The 27,427-nt window shown below is 40.4% G+C and overlaps 2 protein-coding genes across 3 annotated transcripts; both read right to left on the minus strand.

Annotated features, from left to right (window-relative positions):
- Positions 1 to 1,158: 1,158 nt before the first annotated feature.
- Positions 1,159 to 4,799, minus strand: LOC127336274 (organic cation/carnitine transporter 7). Of its 2 annotated transcripts, XM_051363065.2 has the most exons (6): positions 4,419 to 4,799; positions 3,633 to 3,908; positions 2,981 to 3,214; positions 2,047 to 2,602; positions 1,746 to 1,948; positions 1,159 to 1,606 (listed from the first exon to the last, which is right to left on the minus strand). In XM_051363065.2, exons 1-6 carry the CDS (start codon positions 4,464 to 4,466, stop codon positions 1,382 to 1,384), a joined length of 1,542 nt encoding a protein of 513 aa, XP_051219025.1. In that variant the 5' UTR covers positions 4,467 to 4,799; the 3' UTR covers positions 1,159 to 1,381. The 2 variants fall into 2 exon arrangements, with proteins under 2 accessions (XP_051219025.1, XP_051219026.1); XM_051363066.2 differs by lacking the exon at positions 4,419 to 4,799 and having other exon boundaries at positions 2,981 to 3,218; positions 3,633 to 3,784.
- Positions 4,800 to 5,706: 907 nt separating this feature from the next.
- On the minus strand, positions 5,707 to 23,855 carry LOC127336273 (protein FORGETTER 1). Its single transcript, XM_051363063.2, has 32 exons — positions 23,202 to 23,855; positions 22,851 to 22,916; positions 22,547 to 22,720; positions 22,327 to 22,457; positions 22,076 to 22,152; positions 20,246 to 20,427; positions 20,016 to 20,093; positions 19,137 to 19,269; positions 18,370 to 18,430; positions 18,091 to 18,172; positions 17,662 to 17,790; positions 17,291 to 17,434; positions 17,102 to 17,204; positions 16,424 to 16,552; positions 14,555 to 14,628; positions 13,914 to 14,083; positions 13,735 to 13,828; positions 12,878 to 12,975; positions 12,665 to 12,800; positions 12,468 to 12,574; positions 11,397 to 11,492; positions 11,232 to 11,319; positions 11,023 to 11,140; positions 10,479 to 10,590; positions 10,285 to 10,408; positions 10,133 to 10,210; positions 9,861 to 9,979; positions 8,350 to 8,403; positions 8,101 to 8,203; positions 7,338 to 7,466; positions 6,508 to 6,619; positions 5,707 to 6,313 (listed from the first exon to the last, which is right to left on the minus strand). Exons 1-32 carry the CDS (start codon positions 23,697 to 23,699, stop codon positions 6,282 to 6,284), a joined length of 3,831 nt encoding a protein of 1,276 aa, XP_051219023.1. The 5' UTR covers positions 23,700 to 23,855; the 3' UTR covers positions 5,707 to 6,281.
- Positions 23,856 to 27,427: the final 3,572 nt, after the last annotated feature.

Consider the following 27,427-nt stretch of genomic DNA (forward strand, 5'->3'; position numbering starts at 1 on the left):
TCCTGAGAAGGGTGGGCGATGACCTTGCGCTCTGGTAGTGGCGCCTCAACACCGCTGACCGGGGGCCATCGACGCTACCCCTCTTCATCCTCGGAAATAAAGACTTCTATGAGCAAGTTAATCGAGATAACCTTACCAAGTATACTACTCTCGCCTATTCATATTAATTGAATCAAGTTTGTCTAGATACATATTATCTAGTCGACAAACACAACTAGATACTACCTCTGGATTTATTTAATCGACACGAGTCTGTGCATGCGATACTTTAGCTTTAGCTCCCCTCCGGTCGGATGCGGAGGGAGTACATCTGCATTTAGCTAAAGTTGAGTCAATTAATTTGATTCTGAAGGAGTAGTACTAGTAGTAAGAATTCTAAAAAAAAGAAAAAAAGAAATGAGAAACTTGTAGCAGAAAGATCTATGCAGGCTAGCTAGTGTGTTGAACTGAACTTTGATTTTTGTATGGAGACCTTATCATCCAAGTATACTATTAAGCACCAACTATAATGATGCTTAATTTATTTTCTGAATCTACAATGATGCTTCATTTTTTTCTGAATCTATAATGATGCTTAATTAGAAGAGTCAGTCGGTCAAGAGACCAACAACTCCGCAATGACTTGACTCTGGACTTTCAGGGTCACCAGATGGAATCTTTTACAAACTAGCTAACATTTCCCATACAGAAGATAGGTCCATAGCTCCCAATATTATGTTGCTTGCCTTCCTCACCCAGCTATCAGTAATAGGTCAGCGTAGAGTCATGAGCGCCATTGCACACTTGTAACAGCCAGAGCACACCCCAGTTGCAACCCAGCTGTTCAAGAAAAGTATTCAACCACGAAATGATCCACGGGAAATTAATCAGTTCAACATCAACTCGGTGAGAAAACAGAAAATTGCAACCCCAACGTCTTGTCCTGAGGCCTGAGCTATCGTAGCTGAAAGCGGCTCCGCAGAAGCTTGAATCTAACACAAGAAAACGTGTTGGCTGATGTGATCTGTTTGCTTGTCTGGTTCCCAGCAATGGACGCCTGGTTCTGAAATATTCAGCTTGCAGACTTGATTGGCGAAGATCGGAAAACAGTGCAGAATGCTACTGTTACAGATATTTCTTTCATATTTCTGCGGCTGCTTTTCAAAGTAGATTATGAAATAAAGACGAGAACAAGTTATCAGAGTAAACATTCCTGCAAATTCCTCATACCCCAGGCCACAGGTCGATGTGAAGCGTTTTCAGGGGGTGAAAAGTTCCCGGTGGCTAAGATATAACACTAACTGATATTGGTATCGGTGTCAAAAAAGAATGTTCAGTAATATGCCATCACAGCTCTCAAGTCACACAAAAATGGGTGCTACAATACAACCACCGCATCAATTCAGATCCCCTCGGTGTCGTTAAGCCTAGAGCCTTTCGTCTCGAAAGGGAAGAACATGACAGCCATACCCGAGAGGAAGACTACAAGCTCGAAGAGGAGGATCGCGGCCGTCTGCTGGCAGTTGTGCACCAGAGCGACAGCGACGAGAGGGCACAGGATGCCCCCAATCCTGCCTACCGAGCTGGCGACGCCGATCCCTGTTGTCCTCACCGAGGTTGGATAGATCTGGAAAGGATGAAGCAAAGATGTGGTTAGTTCAGCATCAACACCTTGCAAATAAGTTCAGCTTCTGTTACTCCTTGAAATAGGCTTTTGCCCCACTATATTAATATAGCAACCACCCAGTACAACAAACAGAACTAACCTCGGGAGCATATATGTATAGAATGGACAAGCTCGCAGATATGCAGAGCCTGGCACCAAATAATGAGATTCCTGTTAGTATGTCTGCCTGGGAAAACACTAGCGGGAACAGAAAGACACAGGCAGTGAAGAGCATCGACGCCATTGAAAGCTTTCGGCCAACTCTATCCACCATCAAAGCTGAAGCAACTGACCCTGGAATCTCTGTTTCAAGGAAAACATGTAAGCATCGGACCTCAACATAAATATTGTATGCACTGGAATGATATAACCATACAATGTTATGAATACTAAGAACAAACCTGCAAAGCTAGAGATAAAAACGTTTTTGTATAGGCTCGACTCGTTCGAGTGTACGGATTCAACCTCCTCTTTTGCACATATCCTGTTTCCATTACTTAACTCTGATGTCAACAGAACAATCCCGTAATAGGAAAACGCATTTCCAAAGAAAGCCAACCACAGAAGTACAGTTGCTCTGAACAATTTTGGCGACAGCAGCTTTGAGACAGACTTGATACCTCCAAAATTGGAACCTTCATCTTCCTTAATGTTGTCATTTTCTTCTTCTTCTTTACCACCACCATCACTTCCAGCAGCAACAGAAGCCAGGAGTGTTGCCGACTCGGAAACTTCATCTAGCTCAATGTTTTTGTCAGAAACAAGCCTACCAGAAGGCATAGGTACATTGTTTAATCTTGCCATTTTCTCCAACACATCCACAGCCTCCGGTATTCTGCCTTTCATGCAAAGGTACCTTGGTGACTCTGGTGTGATAACATAAAACAAAAGCAGGACGAAAGATGGGACAGATGACAATGCTAGCAACCACCTCCAGCCAAACCTGGGCATAACTGCCTGCCATTACCATGATGAAAAACATTTTAGACGCAAGACCAACATGTTGAAATAATTCAAGTATAACACATGTCTGTTCTCTATATGAGAATATATGCCTTTTTTAACTAAGAGCTGAATACATAAAACATGGTACGTTGTTAAATTACAGAAATGTTCGCATCCAAGTAACCAAGTACATATATATCTGTGAGTATAGTTTCAAATACTATTTCAAGGGATCGATGATGATAAGAAAGTTTAAAATACTGTGGGAAAGTTTTGATCTTATGCCCTTATGATATAAGTTTCTTTCCAAGTTGATATCATGCATAGTGTTTACTGCTGATGTACTTGTCAGAATACCAGTTTCAGAATGTCGAGGGATAAAAAAAATACCCATGCAAGAGAAGCCTCGAAGATAGTCCCGACAGTCCAAAATGTTGAAAATATCACCATCCATCTACCTCTACTTGGAGCAGGAACAAATTCCAAGAACCAAGAGCTGAGAACAGGTCCTCCTCCAAGGCCAATACCCACTAAGAACCTTAGAGCCATTAACGATGCATAGTTGGGAGCAAAGGCACTAAGGAGTCCAGCTCCGCTCATCACAATGGCAGTAAAGAGAAACCCCTTCCTACAAAATCCAAATGCAGCACAAAATAAGAGCTTGTAGGCGATAAACAGTAACAATAGAAATCAGTTAGGGTTTGCATAAAATTTAAATAGGCATATACTCTACTTCCCACATCTCTGTAATGATTTAAGTATCTCAAATGGAAACAGAGCCCTTGGGGATCATCATTTCGTGAAACAAACTTTTTCATAAAATTTGGAGTTTTTTTCTATAAATAACACAGAAATGCCAAACTTGGCTATTAATCATGCTGTTTTGCCAGAATGAGTTACTGTTAGTAACCAGCTACAATCAGTAATACGTCGTAGCTGCCAATGCAAAAAAGAAGGTTGGTCTGTAATATGCTAGAAATCGCCAAGGGAGGAATATATGGTCATGTGCAAGAAAAGTACATGAAAGATTTAATGAATAGACCTGCCTCCTTCCATAGTGGTCCGAGATGACGCCCCAAGAGTAAGCTCCAATCAGCTCTCCGACAAAAACAACACTTGTAATCATGCTCTCCTGATGAGCAGTAAGGTTCCATTCCAGCTGAACCGATGGACCAACAAAGGATAGCAGCATCATCTCCATCGCTTCCGAAATCAAGGCGACCCCGGCATAGGTGAGGATCAATACTTGGTACCTCCCGAAACCTGAAGACAGAAGCGCGTCGTCCACGGTGTATGTGGCCGATTGCTCGTCCTCCATCTGGAAAATAGAGATCATACATGTTATTCATGTAGCGGTTAGGGGTGGCAAAGGATGTAACTGGAGTAGCCCAAGGCTGGCTGAAGTGAAATGGAAAATCGGTGCATCTCCTTTTGGTTTTCCGTCATGCAGGGTCATGTAACATTAACTTCTTTGCTTAACTTGATCTACTATATGTAAAATCGTCCTAAAACTAGGAAAAATCATCAGAAATGGACAGATAAAGCAAAAGAAGGGCGAAAACTTGAGTACACCGGATATACTAGATATTCCATAACTGTCCAAGCAGCAGCTTGAGCGTTGATACGACAAGGATATCCACTATTCCTCCACCGACTGCCAAAAGAGCGAGCACTAATACTTGCGGCGCCGAGAAAAACATCCACATGACCACATTCATGCTCACTCTTGTATTTAACGCGCTTTCCGCATTCCTAAAGCAAACGGTCAACTCACGACCGACACCGGGCTGAATCTGAAGAAATGAAGCTCAGGGAATGAAATCCTCACCATTTCGACCGGGAGCCGTCCGCCCGGAGGAGAGTCTGGCTTATTCATGCTATCTCGCAGCGATCCTCAGCGAGCTGGGAGCATCAAGCTGGACCCACGAGACGATCCTCCGGGCCGCCTGACGGATTTGCTCGGGTCAAACCGGGGGATCTGCGCCGTGGCGCGCGTGATCCGGCGAGGCGAGCAATCGGGGACGGAAATGGAAATGGACGAGCGATCCGAATCCAATTTGTGTTCCTGCCTCTCTCCGATGTTCCGGGACGACGAGTCTGGCCTGGTCCGCGTCGTAGGTTGGAAGCGGTGGTGGCCTGGTGGGTGGGGAAGGAGACGCGAAAATGCGAGGAGTTTGACGCGGGGAGTTTGGAGATGGTCGCAGTCAACCATCGGGTACAGCGGCTGCGGGCGGCACATGAGCGCATCATCCCGTATCTGGATCAGCCACACAGATCCTTGTTTTATCAGGCACGGCCGCACGGGCGTGTACGGCTCCATGCGCTACACTTGACTCTGCCCGGCCAGGAAGATCAAAATTGACTTCCTACCATAGTTTTCTTTTCTTTTTACGGCTTGTTTGGTATTAGAGTGTTTATGAGGATTAACGAGATAATACTTTAGAATATTGGGTGAACCTCTAGTGTCATCTAATTTTCACAAAACTTCATCCCCAATCTACTAGGAGGGAGACACCATGATAACTTCATCGATCATCAAAATATGGTCTATGATAAAATCAAAAAATAAAATTTGGCGGATCGTCCATCCATCTAAACTTAAATAGGGTCTCTCTGCCTTAGAAGCTAGATTATGAGACACCCTATCACCACTTGTGTTTATTTTAGGTTTTCAAAACATTTTATATTGTAACACGGAGTGATGTGTGCAAATTTGCAATCACCAACCAAGGTGAACATGCAAGCTGTTCATCGATGAGCTTCAGAGCATCTTTACATTAGCTACTATTTTCTCTTTTGGTGAGACAACATCGCTGCTTCCTTTCATTTATGCATGAGAAATGTCTTGTGTAGCCAGCAATATTGCTGTGCTATCTGGTTAATGGAATTTTCATTTCCCACAACCTATATTTTACAATAAAAGTAGTGTATTCCAACCACAATATATCTGTTTTCAAAAACCTTTTTCGCACCATTCACTGATTTTTTAGCTGTTTGGGAATCTCATGTTTCCAACATGAACATTTGGATGGCTCCCATGTATGGAAGTTAAACTATGATTCGTGTGTTTTTTTTTTAAATGCAAGCATTACTCATGTAGAGTGCAGAACACAAAATATAAATTGGAAAGATGGAAAATACTTTCAACTTGGCCCCGACCACAAAATCAAATAAATTTGTTGCCTAAGCGTAAAAAGGGCCAAAGCAGATCGACCACATAAAATTATCATGATCTACCCAAACAAAATGCAAGGTAAATCAAAACATATTAGACAAACTAAATCATAGATCAACCGCTTGGCTTATTCCAGCCTCCAACCTTTGTAGACAATGTGGTGCACAAAGCTCGAACAACTTATCATGAGCTGTCAGGACACCATGTCACCATCTTGATGAGGTGCCTTTTCTTTTCCTTTCGAGATAGCTGAGCTTTTGGTTGCTTTACATAGCAATATAATACATATAAACCAAGCGGTGAACAGGAGAAGACGCTCATGTACACGGTATATATTACATACAAAAGTTGCTAGTATTTACTAGCTGCTAAGAACTCCAATAAATTAGACAAATTAGCTTGGCAACTCCCTACAAACAAAATTAAATGTGACAAGCCTCTGATAGCTGCTGCGCCTAACATCAAGTAAGTGATCAACACCGCCAATATGAATGTCAGCAATCAAGTATTTCCATGTCAATCTTTAACATCTTGGACCCATTGTAAGCCTGCAGAAGAGTAATACTTACAGGTCACTGCTTTGAATTGAACAGAGACGGATGTGAATGACTAAGAGTGCATATGTAGAGCTTTCAACATCTAACAGAACATTGAGTGGAGATGCCGTATTACAGAAAAACGCTCAAATTCCTCTTTGCCCCATTGAATTACATGACAAAAAATTTGGGAAATAATAACAAACCTGTTAATACTGACTCCACTGCTGCATTCGGAATGAATAGTCCAACAATTCGCTGATTGTCATTTGTTGTCTCTAAACGGACAACACGCACCCTTTTGTGATTTTGATAAACCTGTTCAATTTCAGCAACAAAATATAGGTGCATTAAGCAAACACTTCAATGGCCCAGCTATCCAGTTCAAGCATAAAATTACACCGGCAGCAAAATCAATCTGCAAATTCATTTTGTAGGGACACTCCAGGTTTCTACTATTACCGCTAGACAAGACATATGGTTGAACTCTTGAGGGCCAACGATTGACATCCATCCATAAACAGAAAACTAGAAAAGACATTTCTATCTTTTCGGATTAAAAAAATCCAATGCTATCCATATATGGCTCCCTAATGTTGTTTACCACTCAGATAAACCTGTCACGTTAGGAAAGATATCTTCATGTGTCATCTCAACTCTAAATAAGGCTCCTGACATTAGTTAACATGGAACTTGCCCCTTTAACCTGCCAGATTTCACGTGGCTTCATTAAAGTGCTTGGTGTAGCCCTGCTGCTATTGTTTCTCTTCATCATAACTGCACTTATACTGTTTGCCTCCTTATAAGGCAAAAAATCTACTTAGCTTTGTTCTTTCAACACCATCATGTTCTTTTCTTAGTATATGCATTCACTGGGTCAATACAAATATTCTATGTCAACTAGAAAATAATAGGACAAGACAGCTAAGTAGGCTAAGCAAGATTCCAAGGACCACCAATCACGTAATCATGAATAGTCCATTCAACTCCGAAAAATAACTAGCAACACTACGACTTGCAAGTGCCAGAGCCAAACCTGTTTAGCTAGGGCCTTTTCTATTGTACCCCACACTGGGAGTATAAGACCACCCAAAATGTTGAACTCTTGCAGCCTTCTTCCTACAGTACAATAGCTCCCAACTTTGCATTTGGATCCATGCATACACTGAAATGAGGCAGAAAGGCGCTGGATAAGTAATGCATATAAAAGAGGGTAATAGTACAGAATCGTATCCACCGTAGGTAGGGTGAACATGGAAAATAAACTGAAACCAAAATGAAATGAACGCAACACGGTGGATCACTATACACAGCGGCACCAGGGATTTGCATGCGGGTCAGTCATGGAGCTTGAATATCTTTTAAAGGGTTTTGCTCCATACATAAATAATTAAATAAAAAAACATGCCCAAGCACAACAGCCCCGTGCGACTGTTCCCATATTAGGATGGTTAAACTTTTCCATTTTGCTGATGTGAATACCTTTCCACAAAATATTTCCAGAAATATTTATGTCAACGTTAATTGTATGCTCATTTATTAGCCAAATTATATATCTCAAGACTCTTGCCAGCTTGTATTTCTCTCTGATTTCTGCAAGCCAAAATTTCCCTATTTCAATGAAATGAGTGAACACACGAAATTACACTCGGTCATGGATGGGTGCCAGGTAGTGACGTGCAGGGCTGCATGAGTGTGAGATCCTAAGTCCAATCCTCATTCACCCAGGAATTTTCTAGATAAATTTCATCATGTTTAACTGTCATCACAAAAAAGTTCTTTTTTTGTTTCCACATTACCTGTTTTGATGAAGCATCATATTCATCCTGCCAGCCTTTGCTAACTTTGTCTATTGATGACACCTTCCTGTACTTGCTTTTCAGTTCAGTTAAAGGCATCTCCCTGCAAAAGTAGAGGGTCAATAACAAAATACACATGAGACACTATCTGCTAGGTAGCCATCCAGTAGCTAGAGATAGTGATCAAGAAGCTTTTTGCATTTAAAACAAATGGTATAAAGGTTTGTGCCAAAAATGAACAGAAAATACCTTAACGCTTCACCAATAGCAGGTCGAACTATCTTGTATGTTCCTTCAGTTGAGCTGGTATGTGAACAATCAGAACATAAACTTGTATAACATAAAAAAAATCGCAAGCAAGGAAAACTACTAAATATTGTATATATATTTAAATAAACCACTCATATATGCATGTCGCTAAAAATCTCATCCCAGTCCCACATTGTTGCCATTGTGATTGCATCTCCTCTCTTGAAAAGTAAATTATGAAATATTACCTTTCTTGTGAAACTACCAAATACAACATTAAGAACTTAAATCACAAAAAGTATTTTCAAGGATTGCAATATAACTTGAATCAGCCCAACAAACGATACATCTTTTCCTGCCGCTGTTGTGATGGCGAGGATTGGGTTGCCAGTGTGATTGCCTATGGACAGGTCAGGCACGCTGGATGCCACACTTGTTAAACATCACGAGAAGGAGCCACTTCATAGCCTTGTGATGCCACCGGGACAGCTTGTCCAATGAGATCATGCAAGCACTCAGGTAATCATTTGTTGCTCATCATGGCATCTCAATCCAGCAAAGCAAAATGTGAGCGCCAGGGGTGGGAGGAGGGGGTAAGTGTGTCCATGTAGTGGGTACACATCGTCACACTCAAGGGAATAGATAGAAGTGTGGTTGTTTGTGTTCCAGGCGCCACCACAGGCCCATCCAGGTCCAACCACATAGCAACACAATTACCCTCTCCCCCTAAAAGAATAGACTGAGAGGAAGGGCCACCCTCACACCCTTGCAAGTCGTGCTCTGCCTCCTACCACAACCGATGTGGGACTAAACCCAACATTTTGCAACGTTTTACAGACAAACTTTGGGTTTGGTACTAGTTCTTAAAAGTGTAGTTCTCTCATAGTTTGAGGAGAATAAGTGACTTTTGACAACTTTTAAAATAAAAAAATTAGTTACTATTTCCAACCAAACAATACGGCCTCGGTCTTTTTATTACTGCCTCCGATCCATATTACTTGATGCTAAAATGGATGTATCTACAAATAAAATGTGTCTAGATATATCTATATTGGAATGAAGTAATATGAATCGGAGGGAGTATATTTTTCTATGCAATATGCCAAACTAGCATGGTACAATTTTCCCTGCAGGATCCTGAAACCCAACAAGTAATAAAAGGATCATAATTCATTTTAATCTTTCCACTCAATATCCTAAAAGGGCGTACCCAATGTTGAAAGCTCACACATATTGTGGGGTCTGTGGAAGAGAATTTCTAGGCAGCCGTTCCGTTGAATATTCTACATCGACAATATTGCTTAGTACAATCGTTGCAACATACGTATGGCCTCCAGGCCTACAAGTCTTCACGGGTGATGGTATTATCAGATTTATACCTCTTTGAAACGGTTCCAACTTTTATGATTCCCTCTCCCCATTGATGGAAGGGGGATTTACTTAATAATGCCAACTTATATCTCACATAAATAGCCAAACAATAAATATCTTGATCATTCAACACAACATACCCTTCGAGTGCTAGAGTGAAGTGTCTTCGCCCCATCCATTCCCTTTTGGACTCATAAAACCCATCATTAGAAGAGCCAGCACTATCATTCTCTCTCCCATCAAGCATTGCCTTTGCGGACTTCACGCGTTAACATGTTCATGAAAGAAATCACGCACATATGATAAATATAGCAGTGTACGGTAAGTGTTTATTGCGCTCAAATAGAACTACCAATCATGTCCACATGGTTATCAACAAAAAAAATTGTTGTCTCCAAATGTGTCTTCTTACCTCCCAAGTAACTCCCCTATCAATGATGAAAGTAAACAGTACTGTTGAAGCGCCAGACAAGCTATCAATATGAACGGTCTGCACCAAGACTTGGATATTAATTTAGAATTGACAGTAGAACCTCCCAAAAAATGATCAGCAAGAAGCATTACCTTAGGTGGTTCTTTCATTTCAACATTCTTAGCTTTGATATCAACAATTCCAGAATCCAACTGTCCTTCTCTTCGAGCATTGTGAAGGACAACATCAAGTATACTAGTAAAAAGATCAAACAACCTGCTCACAAAATGTGTTAGCATGACCAAACAATTATGCATAAATACAAATATCGTGCATTATGCCTCACCTATTCTGGATGTCCGGAGCTAATCCCAGAAGGCGGTTAAGGAAACGAGCAACATCATGCATATCCGAATCAACAATACGACCAGAAAGCTTCCCTGCATCTTTCCCATTGCCTGTAAATAAATTTAGTGAGCTTTTTTCTCCATTAGGCACAAGATAGGACACATAAATTTGAGATAATACTGTCAGGTGCAACTTCAGTTTATGATCATTCTGAAGCTGGATGAGTTACTATGGTTCAATGTAGGAATACTGCATGACGTCAATGAAATGGTAATGCAAGTTTACCAAATACTAACTTTGAACTCAGATAATTATGCAAGATTACCAAATATTCCAAGCTCGCTAAACAAGAGCTGGAGACCAACCTTGTATGAACAACTTATGCCCTCAAAATATTATCAGATGAAAGATAGAAAATATCAGACTGATGTTTACATGACTAATGCAGGTGAGCTTAAGAAATGCAGACATATACAAATGCCATTCATTTAGCGTACAAATCATAGAAACAAAATAGGGACCGAGTCTTTAGATAAACTTACATACTATGGAATCCCTTATAATTCCAACTGATACTAGAGCAATCTTTGCCTTAGTAATGAATTCTTGGATGCTAGCCTGGTTGTCAGAACAACTTGGAGGAACAACTGGAAAAGAATCCTGGTCACCTTGAAACCAACTCTTAGAATGGTACAAGGCAAAAAAAAAAGGAAAAATCGTAGAAAAATAAAATAACTGTAATGATACAAACCTGCTCCATTATTCCCTTATACACCATGGTTAGTGCCTTCTTTCCGTAATTGCTATCGTAGTTAAAAGCACTCAGAGAGGGTCCAGCCCTGCAGAAGTTAAATCTAGGATCAGAATTGTTGATGTTCATTACAAAGTTGGTTGAGAGTTGAGACCAGCAAAAAACCTGCGATCTCCTTGTGTTAAAGCTCCAAGAGACTCTAGCCTTTTTGCCACAATTGATGCAAATCGCTTTTCACCACCAAGATTGGTGAAAAGAAGCCTACAATTGGCATTCCAAATTAGTTATTAAGATATGTAACTCATTTATCTACCTAAGTACCATCTAGATCACACATATAATGAAAAAATAATTCAACATAACAAGAACTGAGCCAGAATGACCATCATTAGCAGAGGGCATCCCACACCCACTGAACCAACAGTTGCTTGTTTACCTCAGCATATGAGAGTTGGATGATCGTGCATAGCACTAATTACTAACTCTGAAACTAACCAGTCTAGATAAATTGGTGTTGACTAGATTTCTCTACAACGAGTCCACAATCACTTCAAAACATTAGAAGACCTTTTAGATAGCTGGCAGGAAATATGGCATGTAATGCAGTAACTATAACCTGCCTAATTTTAACAATTACAAGACCTAGTCCTTAACCTGCCTAAGCATTTTGGAAAACACATATACCCTTATAAATTTGCAACTTGGAACATACTTCGTACAAAACAAGCTCATATTTATTCCTATACTTATTTTAAAAATAGATAAAGTAATCCTGTTCCTATACATATGCTAGCAAGCCAGTAAGTGTTCCAGGTTCCAGGCCATCAGCAGATATACATTGCCATACATATGTGTTTATTTCATATACATTGCCAAGTCAATAATTGTTCTACCTATGCTTCACATGTACATGTGTTTATTTCACTAAATGAAAGAACTTCAGTCTGGATCTAAATGAAAAAACTTCACATGTGTTTATTTCACTAAATCCTGTTCCTATACATATACATTGCCAAGTCAATAATTGTTCTACCTATGCTTCACATGTGTTTATTTCACTAAATGAAAGAACTTCAGTCTGGATCTAACTCTTCATGCAGAAGCAGACAATAGCATAAAATAATCTTCATTTTGGTCATAGTTTGCACTAAATAGCAGACTACAACTTCAGAGAAAAACAGTGCAAATTCAAAAGCTACATCTACAAGAAAGCCCCAAGCTGGACAGATAGAAGACCTATATTGCGGTGCGGAAGTTTGGTTAGACCGATGGGTTCTCCCAAACTGCTGTATTGCACGGTCTGCACTCCAAGGGAGTTCAAGTGTTACGTGTACTCTTCTTCTCTGCAAAGTATGTTCAAGCATTTTTTAGCAGCATTCCAAATGGATAATTGGTGTAGATGCAACAGATGGAAAAATGGAGGTACAACAAACCTGGTTTTTTGCCCTTCTGTCAGCATGTAGAGAAACACCAGCTGATCCCGCTTCAGATATAATTGCGATTAGTTTTTTGTCATCCATGAACTGCTGCTTTTCATGCATATTGATCATCTCCATTGAGACTTCTTTCCTGCAGGCAATAAACATACGCATATGGGATAACTGAACCAGAAAATGCAAGACAATACCATAAGTAAGCTATCTCACGCGTTCCGGGCCTGATAAACAACGCCTTTCCCATCTGAAGCTCTTATTAGCATACCACGTCGTCCAGTTATTTCTGCGACCTTGTCAGGCCCCCCTAGCTACAAAAATCCAAATAAAATGGCTTAATATGTTACTGCCTAAAGCCAAGAACAAGCTTAATTAAAATCTACAGAAGTTATCCGTATCATATTAATCTCAGGTTCTAGACATAAGATTTCATCTTCAGCCAAAAACAGATGCCACCAAAGAAGCTCTTCCAGCAATGCTTACTCAAGCGCGAATGGTTTTGCACCTCCAACATCTCTTTCTTCTGCTCTGAAATGCACTATTGTCCATTACCCTAGCGCCCACCACTCATAATAATCATATACCAAGACAACCAAAAAGCAAGAGACAAAATGAAGATTCGTCATAATATTCTATGAGTTCATACTAGAGGATACCTAGGTAGGTCTAAGAGAATATTGCAGTGCGCCAAGGGCTAAAATATCTACAGCTCAGTCCCCTACATGACATGGGCTTACAATTGTGTAGCAGCCTGTTAAGACTTTGGATATTCAACCTCACTTCATCCAATAGAGTGAATCCAGAAATGCTATGCTTGGATCCACAAGCATTATGTGGGACAAAGCATATCATTACTACATTTGGGCCACACTGGCCACCACTAACTGGGTGGGGAATGACAATCTTCGTGAAGAGTAGTTGATTATAACTTAAACACATTCATCCCTTTTCATGTCAGTCAGTATGCTTACAAGTTCCAATAGAATCTTAGAAATTCAAGACGGCTATTAGGCATAAATAAGCTGAAACTACCGAATCAATGACTACATCTAAAAAATAGTTTAAACTACCTGATCAATGATATCATCCAGAGGATTATTAGGGAGATCCAAAGAACGTATCACATCCAAAATCTTTAACTTTCTCTCTACTGCGGTATCGTACCTGACAATAAGACAAACAAGTATTTACAAACTGTGCAGATGACCATAAACTGATGAGGACCCTGATTCATCAAATGCACATATACCTCTTTGAAAAATCAGCTACATTAGCATCATGTTCCTGTTCCTGGCCTTCAGCCTTCTTACATGAGTAGCATGACCAATCATCAGTCAGCATGCCAGTCCAAGGTGGTGTCAAGCAGCTAGGGTGAACACGTAGAGAGCAACCAGAGCAATTGAGCAACAGGCTCTTCTCCTGAAAATAAAAAATAATATCTATATAAAAAGCTTAACAATGCAAAACTCAACTGAATGTACTCTTTGACACACCGTAGGGGAAGCCCCTACGGTTTCATAGTCAAAAAAAAAGTACTATTTGACAGACATGATATTCTCCTGCAAACATTCTACAGTGGCAATCAACTTTTGCAATTGTTACCGATGACCATAGACGTTTTACTCATTACAATATTAAATACTCCCTATGTTCCATATTAGTTGTCACTGATTCAGATGTATCTAGCAAATAGTACTGAACCAGTGTAAAAGAAAATTACAAACACAGCCAGGGCCACGAGGTAAGTTAACAAACGGCGTGACATCCTATATAATTTAAACAGATCAATAAGGACAAAAAAAAAGTGATAGATTTAATAATAATGGTGTCCAATAATACAGATCTGTATGTTTAACACGAAAGTAGCAAATAGCAACTGATAAAAGTCACCTCCTCTGAGTTGCAGATTTGACACATGTGGAACTCTTCATCTGATGATGATGATTCATGATCTGACGACTCAGCTGAAACATTGTAAGTAGATTAACAATCAATCAAGAGATCATAAATTAACAAGCTCAGCATGTTAGCAATGGTTTGTGTTTTAAAACATCATGCTATAGTGTAGCATTTGTTGTGACTGCTAAAAGCAGCTGTCTCAGCAAGTATAGTTGCAACCTGCAGAACTATTGCAGCACAAAGTTAGTGTGGCATGCAGTGGGCATGTAAGAGATACTTTGCTATATTGGGTAGTTATGTGTTGCGTATTTAAGTTCAGACTGGAGCCTTCTGCACATTCATTACACATCTTATTGCTAAATATGACAGGGGATACTTTGTAGTCCTTTTCCTGTTATCTAGGGAACTCATTCTCATCTAATCATATTGATTGTTCCATGTCTGCCTGTAAAGCACTAATTGGTCTACCTAATCAGTGATAAAGAGATCACAAAGGCAGAGGGCAAGAGATAACACTTCTATACCTCACTGTTAATCTTTTTATCCAATCTCCCACTGTTATATTCATATCATGTCACACAGATCTTCCATTCATTACTTTCCTATTTAAAAAATTTAACTGAAGTTGCTATATTTTAAATTTCTGGAAACATGCCTGAGCATATTAAGCGCACTACATCACAGTTTACAGTTTACAACTTTATTTGGCGTGGCTTTGATATCTACACGTTTTTAGACACTAAAACATATTAAGAAGATCCCCTTACATTAACTTGTCATCATCCCACCTACCCCATCGTCTTCTCCCTGGGATCCCTCAATCCGCAGTTCCAGACCCCACCCTCTGGACCCCATTGCACAACCTCTCGTCCATCACCGGCAGTTGTGCACAGTTGTGCAAGACCAAATTCTAAGCTCCGCAGTGCCATTGCTTTGCACCTTCCACCACCAATCGCCTCCAACCCCAATATCACAGTGTACCGTCATTCTTTGTGACCCACCTTCGCTGCCTTCTCTGTGGCACCAACAATATCCACTCATTTGCACCTCAAGGTCCACATAGAGACGGACACCAGCTGAGGCATATAGTGTACACACAGCTGCATATGAATGCACGTGGCACAGAGGCAGTCGAGTAAAAGGGCGCTGCACGTGAAGGTCCTGGTGTAACTGGTAGCAACAGTAGGCAGCAACCCTGGTAGTCACTCATGGCAACAAGGGGACACACTTGGTGCTTCTATTCTCAAAATGTAGCATTCTTGTGCTTGGATCCATCCTTTTTATTAAGTGCGTTCAATTTTTCACAAATGGTATTTTTCTATTGGAATTGCAGGATATTGCATTTTGATATTTTCACACTATTGGGGAGTCAATGAGTACACTTTATATTTAGGATGTTATATTTTCATTGTGTCTGCATTCTAGGTGTTTTACTTTCCAGCAGCAGATTGCATTTTCAAAAAAAAAAAGGCTGCACTTTGAAAAGAGTGCTATAAAATTGCTTGTAGCAATCTTACATGTGTAATTTTGTATGTATCATAGCCATCACTCCCGATATTTGAAAAAGATATGCATAACTTGAGGACTGAGTAAGCATTCATACATTGCTTCCAATGATAGGAGTGTCTGACCCAGTAACCCTCCCCCACAGAAGATATCTTATGTTGGTCACTTACTTTCTTTTGTTGCTCAGCTCAAATAACTTAATCTTGAATACAGCCAACACAAGAGCAAATATAGATTATAGATGAAGGTATAAGAAGCAAAGATTAATAGTCGCTCAACTAGTCTATGAGTGATAATGGTTTACTAAGTGGTTGGCAACTGAAACTATAATCAAGAGACTCCCAAAAAACTTACATGGAGAATAGTCGCCGCTATCATCATCGCTCACATCTTCCATTTTTGCTACTTTCCTAAATCGCCCTTTAAAAGATATGTCTGGTGCAGAATGCCGCTTACGCTGGATCTCCGCAAGTTTTTCTTCACCTACAACAAATTAATTACATCAGATAGCATAGAAGCAGACACCTAGAAGAACAAAAATACCTGAAACAAGATGACGAACAAAATGAAAAAATTCAGGAAGGATGCAAAATGAAATATGAAATACACCTAACGGGATGCTGGCCCATTTCCCTAGATGGAAACGGTCACATTCTAAAATATTAGCATGTTTATGTGACTATGAGTGATAATGGATAAAAAATTGAAATGTATAGTTGAACAGGAAAAGGAAAGATCACTAGCATGAAATATGAAATACCCTTAAATGGGACGCTGGCCGAATTCCCTAGATGGAAAAGGGTTACATTCGAACATATTAGCTTGTTTGTGTGAATATGCGTGACAATGGAAATAAATTTTGAAATGTATAGTTGAACAAGAAATGAAAGACCGCTAGGCTGAATACTAATTTATCGGTAACAGTATTTCATGCATTACACATACAATTTTGCATGCAACAAGGAAAAAGATGTCGTAGTTGGTAAAACATGGCTAAGATTAATGCTGAAACAATGAACAACAAGCACAAACCTTGCTGAAAAGAATCAGGTTTGGGGGGTAAAGGGTAATTTTCTTCTACCAGCTTAAGAAGAAGCTCCCGAGGACCAGAAACAAAGTCTTCCATTTCAACACCCTGATTCAAAGTTGAAATAATCAATTTGCAAGGAGCAACGTTGAGAGAGAGAGGGGGGGGGAGTTCAGCAGGAGACATTAACGCACGTATTTTGTGACAGCTTCCTCTGTTCGAGCCTCTCCGGTGCTCTGGAGACCAATCACCACACATTTATTCTCAGCCAAGGCCTCCTTAGCCAACTTCACAACAGCAGGCACCTTCGCAGACATGCACATATGCCTGAAGAAACGCTGCAAAATATAAGGCATCAATTTTACATGAATAACATGTATAGCTACTTTTTCGAAGGCATCCTTATCTACCAATGCTCCTTATGCTATATTGTAAGCTATGCTGAAAAGAAGGGCAATATGATGTTCGAAAACAATGCAGCCATGGAACTGTAAAGGATGCAGAATTGGAGAAGGCAATAAAATTTGAGAAGTTAGTTTCTAGAAAAGATGCAAGGAAGCAACACCTGATGGCTGGCCCAGTATAACCGCCATATTTGATTTGAAGTGCCTTTCTCCTCTCCAGATAATTCACCTGCTGATAGGAGCTCAAGCCGCAACTCAGCCCAGAATTCGGCTGCCTTTCCATACATATTCTGCATTGCCAATACAAGATGGTGTAACTTTATCATGAGGTAACAGTAATTTTTGTGAAGACACGGATAGAAAGGCTGCGCAAAATCAATTGACTGTAACACATAAATAGCACCAGTAAACATTTTTTTTCTCAAACACAAATAAACAAACAATAAATTAGGATACAAACTACAAAGAGTATCACTTTAATGAATAAGGAAACATCGAGTGTGAAAAAAACATAAAGTGCGAAGTAACCATGCCACCAAAAATTAAGCTACTAGAAGGGAAAAAAATAGGCCAACATTTTGTGATTTTACCATCATTCTTTCTTCAAGAGGAGCCTCCACAATATCAAAATCAGCACCTTTATAGCTTAGTGTACGACAAACATACATACCCCTGCAGGACATTTAATGAAAGGAGCACTCAATATATCACTCTGTAAAGAGCAAGCATCAGACAATACTTCAAACAGAAAAGGTCAGATGAATTGTAGTCAATTTCCAATTCATACAACACAAAGGCACATGGTAATTGGTACACATTCAGCTGGACTCTTCATGTCATTGTACATGAGATCTGCAAAGAACACTAACCTAGCTTTCATGTCCATAGCAACAAGTTCAAGAGCACCCACACCACCTTTCTCAAGAGCGCCTGCAAATGTTTCCATAAAGTATGAACGACTACAAACATTTGGTTGATTCTACTGGAATTTACAGCAGTTGCTTCCAATAAAGCATAGAGAAGTAATATATGGCATGCAATTGCAAAGCTTCACTAACAAGACTCATAGAACCCCAAAAAAACACAGTAACTGCTGAACATAACACAAAACACAAATACTCAGTGTCTTGCACAAAAACTAAACATCCGGCACCAGGCGCACTCCAGAAACGATAGTTTAAATTAACTAAAGGTGCAGCTTGAATACTCGGAGCAGCAATAAACCATAGGCAGTCTTCTACCACTATATTAGCAGTCTGTTTCCATAAACTTCTGCTGATTCCTTACGAGATGTGTCTGGTACCAACGAAGTCATCCTTTCCACAGTAAAGTCAGATGATCCGACTGATGCAATCTCAACTGTCCCACAACTATATTAGCAGTCTGTTTCCATAAACTTCCAGTGATCCTTATGAGATGTATGTGGTTCCAACCAATTCATTATTTGCACAAATGACCCTACTGTTGCAATCTAAACATATTTAAGGACAGCTCGCATTTGCAACATTGTATTGTGTTGCACGCTCAAATCTATCTAGTTAGGAGAACATTTACTTATTCTGTTATAAAGCTTAAAACATCTGTTTTCAACTAACTATTACATGAAAGATTAAAGTAAAAGGATAAATCATTGAACCTAAAAATTGAGGAAAATCCTGAAATGATGTTCCATCGCCCCAGAGTCCAAGTCGAACCATATAGCCCAAATTTCTTGGTTCCGATGCACCAGTTGCTGAGCAGTACACAACACGAGCCTCGGGTAATTTTTCCTGTGATGTCATATTGGTGATATCATAGTATTAATTTAACATGTATATATCAAATATATATTATTTCAAACATGACGAAGCAATATCAAATATTACCATAATTTATGTGCACCATTGAAGCAAATATCATGGTAGAACTGAGCTAAAGGTTAAAATGTTGAGATAGTATCAAAATCTGATTAATGCCTTCAGCATTATATCTGTCTTTGGAATTTGTTTATCGCTACAAATTTTAAGTTATTAAAATAAAACAAGAATAACACACAGTAATCTTGTTTTCTAGTTCTAAAATACCTTACTCTAGAAAAATGTTTAGCAAGATCTGCAATGCGGGCGCAAACTTACCAATAAAATGTTGTTGTCTAATTCTGAAGTACCTTACAATATAAAATGCATAGCATGATATGCGTTTCAGGTGCACACTTGAAAACTGTATATCATATTGTTTTTTCATACTGCAAAAGTCCAAACTTGGCATGCAGCAACAAATTAATGTAAGTTACACACTCTTATATTGACAACCCATCAGATCATGGTAGTAGGAGGAATATTTGTCTGTTGTTGAACGTAAATGGACCCTAATTTTCTTTAAGAAATACTTTGAACTAAAACCCCGACACTTATTATGGATCGGAGGGAGTACCAAAGATACACTATGTACAGATTAGATTAATGCACGGTTGCAAACACAGTGAACAATAAATACTTATTTTCTGGTTAAATTATGATTCCAGCTGTATACACACCTGGATCTCAAGAACTGCTTTACCAGTGCGAGTGGGCTGGCTCCCTGCATCAGGAATCAGATTCTTGGCCTTGTGGCACTGCAAGGAAAATATGATGTAAGCACAGTACACTCAGGTATACAAAAATGGCAACAAAACAAACATTATGCAATAGCAAAAATAGACAGAAAGTTCAGCTCTGTTTGTTCTTTCTTCTCGCTGCAAATCCAAATCTTTAAATCATACATTACCTCATCAAACACTAGAAGGCCATCAAACTCATGTCCACACCATTGGACTAGTTGCTGCAAACGAGAACGGCCTCGCTCAGATGATGCTATTAAGCTGCTGTATGTTACAAAAATTACCCCATTCTTGATCCCAATTGCCTTTGAGTCTAGCTTAGAATATGGTAGCTTATTCAAAGGATGCACTGCATGAATATGAAATATAGAGTTGGAAATATCAACCATAAATATGAAATGCAAACTGAGTACACAAAACAATCTACCTAGCAGTTGGAAGAAAACAACTTCTATTTTGTGGAGAATTTCTCTCGAACGGTGTAAAGCGTGAGAACCAGAAGTCTCATGGAACTCCTAAATAAAGTCATGTGAGTACAGTGCCGGTCGATACCCTTGGTATTCAATCATTTAATTATCTAAATAGGACAGCACCAATATTCTGGTACAAGTCAACTTAAAGGTTATGCATCCTCTTTCATCTGAGGTTCTCATTATCCTAATACTTAGCATATGATCAATGATCCTACTGGACATTTCTGTGATCACAAGATATCCCAACCCTAATTGTATGTTTGTGAACAAAATATTATGTTTAGATAGTGCACTGTGTAAGAAAACAAACATGTACGGAACACATGCACTTCTATTGTCGCTACACCCATTACAGTTTATTGTTTAAACTTTTCTCGTGGTTTTTCAATGTGCCACAGATACCATTCGTAATTTCATACTGTGGCGTCGTATTTTAGATTTATACCATAATATTTCAAATTTAGAATGTAATAAGCTCATATACATACCAAATCCATACACATATAGGGTTAGTTTGGTTCTATGCCAAAGCTGGCCCTGCCAAAAGAACTTGGCACGCCCGTGACTCTTCGGCTCGTTTGGATGGACACCAATTGGCTAACCGCCTAACCCAGCCTAGTCTCTGCCCCGGGATAGTGTATTTCTCGCCAATTCGCAGGCAAACAGCGGGCAGACAGTTCCTTCGCCAAAAAAGTTGGTCACGCCAAGATTGTTAGGGCTTGCCGGTGCTAAAACCAAACGAGCCCATAAACATTTTAAACATACACATAACCACCCCACCCAGCCAACGGAAAAAAGGGCACTGTATTACTTGTCTGGCTTGCCACTTGATGCATCTAGAAGTCTTGAATGCCATGGCCGGCATCCAGATACACAGTGACACTAAACGCCGTCAAGAGAGAGGAAAGATTGTGGATGCAGTGCGACAGGGCTGCAACTTGTTTTGCCATGGCGGTATTCGAGCCATGAGTGTGCTGTTCGTGTACTGTGGGTATTGACCAATTCCTAGGCTTGTAATTATGCTCTTTATTGCATCTTTTAGAGAGAAAAGTACACAAATGATTTGCAGATCGTTGAGTCAAGTCACCATAGGACCAAATTGCTGGATATCAGTAACTAGTCATAGCTAGGCAGCAGACATAGAATGGGTGGACTGGACTACAATGCTACTGCTATAGTTACAGGAAATAGAAAGAAGACTCACAAGAGTTACAAAGCTAGGTTCCCAGTTCCTGCCAACTACTTGCAACAGAGTACACAAATTTACTATATCATGTTTGGTTAACTTCATTAATAATTTAGAGCAAAGAATAGTAAATATACGGCATATTACGATGCATTTATTGCTAGATTGAAATAGTCTATGATTTACGAACTATTGCAATCTATAAATAAAGAGAAACATTCACACTTGATCACTCCCTGCTAGCATTTCTTGATAAGCATTGTGTTGTTACATCCATGTGTCATGAAGAGGCATTGACTTGATATTAAAAGACCGCTCAATTTTAATAGGTTTCATACCTTGCACACATTTTGCACCAACGTCGTCTAAATCTCTTCGTGCATCATACTTCAAGTCAGAACCAACAGATACCCACCTGGAAATCGTGAGTACAAATTTAGCTAATGGTAAGTAATGAAGAATACAGAATGCCCTACAATTATACAAATTTAGCTAACGGTAAGTAATGAATAATACAGAATGGCTACAATTATATTTCAAAACTTTAGCAAAGCAGCAACTGGCTGGGAGTCCTTGCCAGAAGTCTTACACTGCCTTATGCCTTCCCTGCTGCCAATTTTCCCAGATTAATCCAGCAATTGTTCGGCCCTTGCCAACACCGGCACCATCACCAACAAAAAAACCTGCCCTATCACCAGTAGGGAGATGATGAAGGTGCCTCTGTCATACAACATCATCAGGATTCACAGGAGGTTCCATAAGTAAGACAGATAAACATGAATAGACCGAATCATTGAATGCCAACTGACCTGACAAGCATAAACTAATGTCTCGATTTGCAAGCAAGATAACGTCTTAGTCTTGTCCAATTCATCCATGATGTTCAACTCGTAAGTCGGTTCAGGAGGTTGTACGGCTGACAGCGAAGAAGTTTCCACTACTGGATCTGGATGAGGCAGACCAAGAGATAGCTTGGGAGGCCTCTGGAGAAGTGGAAATGTGTGCAGATACGGAAAATTATAAAGCAATTGGATGAAGAGATAATAATAATAACTGTAAGAAGTAGTAGAAAGCATTTACGGACGCAGCGGTTAAAGTAAATGGAGCTCTTACGTAATCAGTGAAAGTTTCTCCGACGGTGCCACCTTCATCTTCTTCGCGCTCAACATCAACAGCAACCTGCGTTTGGAAAAATTTAAACACAGTAAGGGCATGGCTGCGAGCCCAATTTTAGAGCAATGAAGCGGACATCGAGACGTAATGCTCAAGTAAGATAGTACACCAGAGCAGCTGGCTGTTTATGAGAAATGTGACAATCAATCCACACAAACTATTTAGCAGCCTCGCTATTTGAAGAGTGGATAATGATACATGAATCAGTATATACAGCAAATGCTAGAAGCATCAGTCTGAAACTGTTTGGCACATAATGGAATGCCATACCCCCCAACCTAAAAGCATTACCTCATTGATCTCCTCGGGCACTTCCGCGGTGGGCAACACGGGAGCAGGAATAGACGATGGAGGCGTGGCCCCCGAGGCCGGGGGCGCGCCGTTGGTGGTGGCGGTAAGGAAGTTGTGGAGGTTGGAGACGTCGACGGCAAGGTCGACGCCGCACTGCGGGCAGCGGAAGTTGGCCAGGCCGTGGGGCACGTTGAGTACGGCCTGGCAGCGCACGCAGGTGAGCTGGATCTTCGTGGGGTCCACCCCCTGCGCCTGCGACGTCTGCGACGCCCGCCTCCGGGGCTGCGGCGGCGCGGGGAGTGCGGGCGCGGAGGAAGTGGGCGGGGAGGAGGAGGGGGGCTTGGGCATGAGCTGCGGGGGCAGGCGCTGCGCCATCTGGCACTTGGGGCAGATGAACTCGGTCATGCCGGGGGCGACGGCGAGGACGCCGCGGCAGCCCGCGCAGCGCACCTGTAAGGGCGCGGGGGGCGGCGAGGGGGAGGAGGAGCCGCCGGCCATCGGCGCCGGCGGTGAGGGTTTGGAGGGGACAGGAGGGAACGGGTGTTGTGCCTGATTTCGGTCCTCCTTCCTTCGTTGGGTAAGAGGAAGAGGAAGAGGAGCCGAGGAGGGAGGGGGGAGAAACCGAAGCGGCAGCAGAGTGGGTTGGTCGGTCTGGCTCTGCGACTCTGTGCCTACTGGCCTAGGCTATAGAACATTCGAAGCGTCGGGTTTGAATTTTGTTTTCGTCTTTGTTTTGGATTGTGCGTCGAATTTGCGATGGTTTTGTAGATTGGGGTGATGTACTTGTGAAGTTTTAGTTTGGATAGGTAAATTCTCGAGTAATCTATAGCAACACCTCATATTGAGTGTCTAATGCGCCACTAAAGGTAAAAGATGAGTTGAGTTTGAGCAATATAGACTAAACTTGGCTTTTGGCTCCTATTATACTTGTGCATTTACGATGGTTTTCTAGATCGGAATGATGTAATTGTGAACTTTGAGCGGAAGGTTTTCGACCAATGTTTCTAATCTATTAAGATGCCTAGTGTCAAAAGTTTAGAGGCGTTAGCTAAAGGTATTTTAACTTATATCCATTCAGCTCATATTATAGCAAGCTCAGTTTGACTCAACCTAGATAAGTATTAGCTAAACAGTTGACCCGTATTTGGCTTGCAAAGATCTTAAGTCTACCTCGGCCCTGGAACCATTTTCGAGGTGAAAAATCAATTTCTTCTATGACCCATTTATTGCACATTGTAAAGGTTATTATGACCCATGTATAGCTTATTCGGAGTACCAGCTAGGACATAGTGACAGAACAAACATATAAGAAAACACAACTATACAAGAAGGGACATTTTAGAATTGCAGTATGATAAAATGAACTTAAATATTAATAGCATTTTTCGCGAGAAAGTACTAATGCTATCTTGACTTGTTTGTCCGTAGATAAATCCTTTGAAGGAAAGAAAGAATGGCATGGTTTCATAACATCTAACAAACCAAAGCGTGACAAAATAAATATCGGACAAAGATAATATGTGAATTTATTGAAGCGGAAGTTACGGACGAGATTCTTTTAGCTTGGGACGTGTAAAGTCAATTTGAGCAAAGCTAGCCCACCTTGTAGGCCCAATTATGCTCCTCATTGTATTTTCCTACTTTGATCTCACACCTGAACTTTCAACTCTACTTATAAGCATTTTAGATAAGGAGATATTTTAGAATCCTATACTTCCATCTTGAGAAATTATAAACCATAGGTAGGGCTTAGATTATACTAAATGCTAGCACGGAAATTCAAGAAGAGATCGAGTCTATATGTTTTAAATAAAGATTAATTTCCTAGAGAGTGGATCAGTTGACATTGAAGACCAAATATATGTTGATTAGGGGTGTAGAGGAGAGGAGAACAAGCAACACAAGGAAGGTACAATGAAGGTTTGTCAAGAGAGAATTTGTCTTTGTTAGCATTAGTGAGGTAGCCGAGCGACGTGTGCGAGGTAGTAGCCATGCACAATGGGCATCAAAAGGAAGGAGAGCGGATGTGAACGACGAGAGAAGTGTTATGAGTGGTATCTTAACAAGATTGTCCTTGTTCATGAGATCTATTGCATGTAGGTTGATCTACATTGTTGTTTTCATGAGATATGATATATTCAATCTGAAGGAAACAAAAGGAGACATTTGTAACTCAAATGTCAAATAGTCTATAGAAAATGCATCATAGTTTGAGATGCGGCGAGGTTTATAAACCAAACAAATTTAATGATTCTAGTTGATATGTAGAATTGACATGGTTGTACATGTAGCTGTAAAATGACTAGTGCATAAGATCATGTTCCACTTCACAACCAACCGATCCATGGTATAACTACAAGCCAACAAGGAATAATTGATATATGCACTCTTAAGTTGCCACTAAAAATTTACTCGACATGTGATTGAAGGGAATATTATTTGTATCGAGATGTGTACATAGTGAGAGTCACCACAATACTGGAAGATGTATGGTTTCAACCCTCTCCCTCCCCACCTACCTCCAACACGCACTCCCAATTACTTCTTTTAATTTTCATTGTTTAGTGACTCTTGTCACCTTGAGCCACAGGGAGATTGTACTACTATGACGAGAGGTTCAACAAAATATACTAGTAAACATGTGTTACGCTTTGTTCACCGAAATGTGTCCTAATTTACTCATATCATAAGGTCCAGAGTAAGTACATTTCAATGATGTAGTATGTCTATAAGGATTAGAATAATATATTTTTGCTGAGTTGGAGGAGGAAGTAGAGGAGAGAGATGAGAACTAGGCTCTCATGCAAGAGGGCAGCACATGCTTCTAGGAACTTCATGAGAGTGAGAGGTGGGACATATGTCAAATTTTAGTACATCGATATAGCTAGCTATTATACATGTTGGATGTAAGAGTTGACTCTACTTTTAATTATTCTCTCAAAGGAAATCTAGAGTGGATCCAAAAAATAATGACTATTGTCAAGGATGCCCAAGATCTTAATTTAGAAATTTAGAGTGAACTTTGGAGGATTTAGATTTTAATTTCTTGCCATATTCTCCTTTGTACAACTTGGAGCTTTCCCAAATTTGTATGTGAGCTCTAGGTATCTGGACTTGCCATAAAACCCCAACTGTCATATTTTCAACACTACTAGGAATACGGCTATAGATGGACGGTTTACCCATGGCAAATCATTTTTTGTTTCACCGCTAATACTGTTTGTGACGCATCAAGGAAAAGGTGGGGCACTAGTATATGCCCTTACTTGTGACCCAATAAATAAGCCCATGGGCCACAAGTACCCCCCTGATCGCCTTTTCAATCTTGAAAAAAAATGTTAAAAATTTCAAATTTAAAAATACTTTGAGATGTAGTTATGCTACATAATATAGTTGATAAGAAAAATAACAAACATAAATTTTGAAATATTTTGTAAAAAGATGCTATGTTTTGGTAAAGCGGCTCTAGATTTTGCATACGACATCGGATTGAGAAGGCTTTTTATATGAAACTGCATCTGCAAAAAAATTTACATCCAAATTTGACGGCCTACGGCCGTTACTTTTTTTAGAATCCTCAAATTCAAAGGAAAAATAGAGTTTTGAGACGTTTTAGATTTCGCTGCAAAAAAATATTTGAAATGGTCTCACTTACCTCTGGCGCACCATTGGTTGAGGCGGCATCCACACTCCCATCCTCTCTCTCTCTTGGTCTTCCTCATCCTCTCTCTCACCCACATCTCTTCTTCCTTCCTCCATCTCTCTCTCTCACCCGAGCTCACACGAACTCCTCCGTCCCCGAGCTCATCCACCGTGCATGGAGCTCCGCAACCCCCGAACGCCATGACTGACCTACCCTGCAACACCGCCAGCGAGAGCCTGATTCGGGCGGTTGATATCTACGCACGCTTCTATTCCTGTAGACAGTGTTGGGCCTCCAAGAGCAGAGGTTTGTAGAACAGCAGCAAGTTTCCCTTAAGTGGATCACCCAAGGTTTATCGAACTCAGGGAGGAAGAGGTCAAAGATATCTCTCTCAAGCAACCCTGCAATCACGATAGAAGAAGTCTCTTGTGTCCCCAACACACCTAATACACTTGTCAGATGTATAGGTGCACTAGTTCGGCGAAGAGATAGTGAAATACAAGTAGTATGGATGTATATGAGTGGTAATAGCAATCTGAATAAAATATGGCAGCGAGTAAACATGCAAATGTAACAGATAAAT

The sequence above is a fragment of the Lolium perenne genome, chromosome 2 (assembly GCF_019359855.2).
Source record: "Lolium perenne isolate Kyuss_39 chromosome 2, Kyuss_2.0, whole genome shotgun sequence".
Lineage (NCBI taxonomy): Eukaryota > Viridiplantae > Streptophyta > Magnoliopsida > Poales > Poaceae > Lolium > Lolium perenne.